At 42.4% G+C, this 6000-nt stretch overlaps 1 protein-coding gene across 1 annotated transcript in view; it reads right to left on the bottom strand.

Moving 5' to 3' along the window:
• Positions 1–6000, bottom strand: part of LIAS (lipoic acid synthetase) — a 30808-nt gene that overhangs the window by 20809 nt on the left and 3999 nt on the right. The window contains exon 2 of the mRNA XM_006895404.1: positions 722–894. Within this exon, the coding sequence (XP_006895466.1) occupies positions 722–894 (173 nt within the window). The remainder of the gene's footprint in view (positions 1–721; positions 895–6000) is intronic.

Genomic DNA, 6000 nt, shown 5'->3' on the forward strand with positions numbered 1-6000 from the left:
ATCAGAGAGATGGACAATGACTAGGGAGGACAGAAGGAGAATTGATGCCTTTGAGCTGTGGTGCTGGAGAAAAATATTGAATGTACCCTGGACTGCCAAGAAAACAAACAGATTCATCCTAGAGAGGATTAAACCAGGCTACTCCTTGGAGTCAAAGATTCTGGGGCTTTGTTTGACATACTTTGGATATGTTGTAAGGAAAGACAGGTCCTTGGACATGGACATCATGCTTGGTAGGGTGGAGGGACAGCGTAAGAGCGGAGGACCCTCTATGAGGTGTATTGATTCAGTGACTGGGGTAATCAGGATGGGTGTGTCAGGGGCAATGAGACTGGCACAGGATAGAGCATGGTTTAGGGCTGTTGTACATAGGGTCGCTATGAGTCGCAAACGACTCGACGGCACATAACAACAAGTAGCAAGGTGCTAACTTGGCCTCTGAAGAAATCCTATGCTGGGCAGAAAACAGGAGGGGGGAGATGGTGGCAGAGGGTGGCTGGGGCTCCTGGAATTGATCCTCAGAAGCTGGAAGAAAAGCTGTCAGTGGGGAAAGAGAAAAGGAAAGGATTCTGACACCTTCACTTACTTACCTGTTCTTCAGGGTTTCATCTGCTATGACTTGGAGTGATTTCAGCTAAATTTAACAAGTCTGAAATGAAAAAGATACTCTGGCCTTTGTTTGTATCTGGAGATAATGCATAATGAGGGAAGTGTCAGTTACCTTTCTCCTTTCTGTCGTTTTAAGTTTCCTTTGTATTCATTCCAGGTACTCTTGTCAGCAAGTTCACCAGATAAAAAGTCTTGAAGGTCTGGGCCATTTTGTAAAAATTCCTTCTTTTTATCTGGCAAAGAACTTAATGTTCTGACCAGGCTGCATAAATATCTTCCCAATACCTGGAGAATCAGAGATAATTTTATTTTAACTCATTTTAGTACTTAAAACAGAAGGTAAAGCCAGAGAACTGACTCAGAAATTATGTCATACATTTGTTGTTGTTGTGTACCATCGAGTTGGAACCAACCCACAGCTGAGCCCTGGTGGGTTTTCAGAGGCAGTTAATCACATGGAGGAGACTTCCCATCCTTCTCTCACAGAGGAGCTGGTGGCCTTGAACTGCATGCCTTCGGGACTGCAGAGCAGCTTTTGCCAAGAGGCCACCAGAACTCACTCAGAAATTATGTCAGACTGCACGTGGTCAGGGGGTACCGATCCTGGAGAAAGACATCACATTTGGAAAGGTGGAGGGACAGCACAGAAAAGGAGGGCATTGGGAGTAGGTGTACCAGAGTCTGTGAGATTGGCTCAGGACAGGTCAGGCTTTAGAGCTGCTGTACAAAGAATTGCTCTGAGTTGCAGGTTTTGTTGTTTGCTGTCGAGTCGAGCATGACTCATAGCGACCCTATGAACAAAAGGCCTGAAGCCTTTCTGAAACTATCGACATTTATCAAAGTTCAGAGTTTCCAAAGGTATGTGGTTTAGGAAGTGGATGCCACTCCTGCTTCCAAGTCTGTCTTAAACTGGGAGCTCCATGATGGACAACTATTATGGCATCTGACACCCAGTGGCACAAAGTTCAGCATTAGAGCAAACCCAGATTACCTCAGTGCAACAAATTGACAGAAGAGTGCTGTATGACTTAGAAGAATGTTCCTCCAAAATATAACGAGGCCTGAGGCCTGAGGCCCGAGGACCCTCCAGGAGGTGTTGCTAAAACTAAACAAGAGACTTAAATAAAAAACCAACCAAACATTCCACCTGAGACTCAACAAAAAACATGAGCTCCCGTTTTATAGATTCCTGTGTGTCACCCAACTTAGAAGGTCTAACTGTGTAAATTTATAATCCAAGACCAAAGACACTTCAAGGCGAACAAACCAAAGAACAAGAGTTAATGGTTTACAACTAAATTTAGAGAAGATCTGGAAGCCTCTTATATGTGTGTCAGTCACATCTAAAGCATGTCACAGCTTCATGAACCCACTTAACAACCCTGCCTAAAGCCCAACCTGCAGGAACTGGAGAAAGAACCACCATGAGCAGATCAGAGCTGGTGAGCATGGTGCAGAAGAAGGCAAGGTTCAGATCTGATGTTTACAGGGTCACTATGAGTCATAATCAACTTGTTTTGGTTTATTTTCTTGTTGTGTACATTGAATTGGATCCGACTGGCACAGGAGGAGATTGTCCTTCTTTCTCCAGCGGAGCATCTGGTGGATTCATAACCAACTTGATGGCATCATCTAACAACAACTTGCATCCAGTACATTTAGAAAGAAATCTGCAATAAATCTTTCTGTTTAAGCTTTAGATAAACATGTCAAAAACAGAGAAAATGCCGTGATTTTCCAGTTCTTGCTGTTTCTGTGTTTGAATATCCTGTTGTTGGTGTTGAGTGCCATCAAGTACAGCATGAGTCACAGAGACTCCATGAACAAAAGATGCAAGAAACCAGCTTCTAGAGTGAAACCACTGCACAGGAGCCTCCTAGTCATTTAGTATGCTGTTGTTGTGGTTGTTAGGTGCCATCAAGTCGAGTAAGACTCACAGTGACCCTATGAACAAAAGATCTGAACTGAGTCCTGTCTTGCACCATCCTCACACTCCTGACACCCAAGAGCCCATTGCAGCCATCACCATGTCAGTCCACTTGGTTGAGGATCTTCCTCTCTTTCACCGACCCTCCACCCTTTCCCACATCATGCCCCTCTCCAAGGAATAGCCCCTCGTAGCAATATGTGCAAAGTATGTGAGGCGAAGCCTCATCATTTTTACCTCCAAAGAGCACTCTGGATGCACCCTCTCTAAGACTGATCTGTTCATTCTTTTGGCCTTCCATGTTCAGTGTTCTTCAACACCACAGGTCAAAGGTATCAATTCTATTTCTGTTATCCTTATTCACTGTCCAGGTCTCAGATGCACAGCTAGTAACTGGGAAGACCATGGCCTGAATCATTTAGTATATACCTGTTGAAGAAGCCATTTGGTCTCTGTATCTGAACGTAAACATGTACAACACAGCCAAAACATCAAAGTCCAAGAGTCAGTACAGGTAATGCAAAGGAATCTGTAATGACTCAAAAAGGGTTCCTGCCAGGGGGAGGCTGTTTGCCGAAATATGTCAATTGGCATGCCATCAATTCCTGGAGCCTTGTTTTTTGCCCATTCCTTCAGGGCAGCTTGAACTTCCTCCTCCATCATCATTGCCTCTTTTTTTTTTCTTCATTTTTTGTTATTATTAACTTCAATAAAAATTTAGAGACTTTGGATTTCCATTCATTGTTGCACTTTTCTCCCCTACCCCCCACTCCAGTAAACTTCCCTCTTGGAAAAATAAAAGAAAAATTCTTTCACTATTTTACAAACCCCCCACCCACACCCCCCAGGTCCACTCCACTATGCAGCCTTCGCTCTGGACTCCTGTCATGACAAAAATACCTAATCACATATCCCTCTTAAGCAGTTTTCTCCCTCATCTGTTGCAATGCCATATACATTATTGAACCCATCTCTTTCAGTCTCCCCTCAACCCTGATGTCAGTCCTGTCTTACAACAGTGGCACCATGCAGTATTTGTCCTTTTGTGACTGACGTACTTCACTAAGCATAACGTCCTCCAGAGTCACCCATTTTGAATAATATTGCATGAGTTCCTTGTTTTTCCAATGCAGTGTAGTATTCCATTGTGTGAATATACCACAGCTTCTCTAACCATTTGTTTGTTGATGGGCACTTAGGTTGTTTCCAACTCCTTGCTATTGTGAACAAAGCCGTGATAAACATGGGTGTGCATATATCTGCTTAGGTGGCAGTTATGGTCTCTGGGTCAAATGGTATCTCTATTTCTAACTTTTTGAGAAAGCACCACATGGCTTTCCACAGTTGTTGCACCATTTTATACTCCCACCACAGTGAATAAGGGTTCCAGTTTCTCCACAACCTCACCAGCATTTGTTGCTCGCTGTTCTGTTAAATTTTGTTGTTCTGACTGGGGTGAGATGATATCTCATAGTTGGTTTGAACCATTGCCTCTTAGTCATTTGTTGTTGCATGGAATTTTTGTGTGTTAGCCAATTCTTTTAGGTACAGTGTCTCTGTGTTCTCTTTCCATCTTCTTTTAATGCATCCTGAGTCATTCAGTATTCTACTCATAGCATCTTTAGTATATTGCAAGTATTGCAACTCGAGGCTTGAATTTGTTCTTCAGTTCCTTCAGTTCAATGAATGCCAAGCAAGCACATTTCACTATAATACTTGCTTTGTGTTCCCATGCTACCCTTTGAAATCTCTGTTCAGCTCCTTAACTTCTTCCCTTTGCTTTTGCTTCTCGGTGCTATAGTGCAATATTCAGAATCTCTTCTGACATTGCATCTGCTGCAGAAAGTCAAGAACTGCAGTTCTTCAATAGGAATTGAAGCTCAACATCAAGAAAACACAGATTCTCATCACTGGGCCAATTAGGGAGCACCAGGACAGATGGAGAAGAGATTGAGATTGTTAACGATTTCAGCTTGCTCAGGTCCATAATCAACACTTTTGGAACCATGAGCCAGGAAATCAGAAGATGTATTGGATTAGGAAAGTATGCTAACAGGGACCTCTCCAGCGTGCTTAAGTGCAAAGATATCAGCCTAGAGACTAAGGTACACCTAATCCAGGCCATGGTCTTCACAATTACTTATTATACATCTAAGAGCTGGACAATGACTAAGGATGACAGACGATGCTTGACTCGAAGGCAACAACAACTATTAGAGATGTATAGCAAAACAGCAATGGGATAGCATCTCAACAACAGCAAAAACAACCACCACCCCACTACTAGGATTATATTGTAAAGAAATAAAGAGCTGTGACTCGAACAGATTATGCACACCCATGTTCACTGAAGCACTGTTTATAATACTAAAGAGATGAAAACACCAAAATGTCCATTAATGGATGAATGGATAAAGAAATGATATATACAAACAATGGAACTATAGGGAGCTCCGGTGGCCTAGTGGCAAGAAGCTGTACTGCAATCCCAGAGGTTTGCGGTTTGAATCCACCACATGCTCTGCTGGAGAAGGAGGGGGAATCTCCTCCTGTACCAGTGAGATCTGAGTTTGACGGTAACACACAAAAATAATAATGTAAAATAAAAAAGAAAAGAAAATAAACAAACAATGGAACTATGCAGCAATAAAGAACAATGAAGAATTTGTAAAATACTACATAACATGAATTAATCTCGAGAACATTATGCTGAGTGAATTAAGTTAGTCACAAAAGGACAAATATTGTATGGCCAGGAATGGGGAGAGAGCAGTAAAAGTCAGTAAATAAATAACAAGGAAATATTAAGATGAGCGATAACATAATATCAGTAAGGTGATAATATAATAACCCTAAAGAGAAGGAGCTCTGGTTGTCTAGTGAGTAGGAGGTTGCACTGTCAACCTAAAGGCAGACGGTTTGAATCCCTCTGGTGCTTAACAGAAGAAAGATGGGCATTTTGCTACTATGCAATTTACAGCCTCTGAAAACCCACAGCTATGAATTGATTCTGACTCGAGAGCACTGAGTGATGAGGATGACCAAAGAAAGGAAAAATACTTAGAGGTACACAATGAGTACAGTAAACAAACATAAATGGTACTGACCCCAGCAGCAGTGGAAAAGTTTAACAGGATAGCAAGCAATAAATGTTGGAGAGGATGCGGAGAGACTGAACTCTCATATGCTGTTGGTGGGACTGTAAAAGGATACTGCCTCTCTGGAAAGCAGTTTGGCATTTCCTCAAAAAGCTGAACATAGAAATCGCATATGACCCAGCTATTCCACCACTAGGAACTTACCTTGAGGAAAACAGAACTGAGGCACAGAGATTTGTATACCTATATTCACAGTGTTATTCACAATGTTGTTGTTGTTGTTGTTATGTGCCATCGAGTCGCTTGCGACTCATAGCGACCCTATGTACAACAGCCCTAAATTCCACTCTGTCCTGTGCCAATCGC

Source organism: Elephantulus edwardii, unplaced genomic scaffold (genome assembly GCF_000299155.1).
Source record: "Elephantulus edwardii isolate Elephantulus edwardi_28Jun2011 unplaced genomic scaffold, EleEdw1.0 scaffold00167, whole genome shotgun sequence".
NCBI lineage: Eukaryota > Metazoa > Chordata > Mammalia > Macroscelidea > Macroscelididae > Elephantulus > Elephantulus edwardii.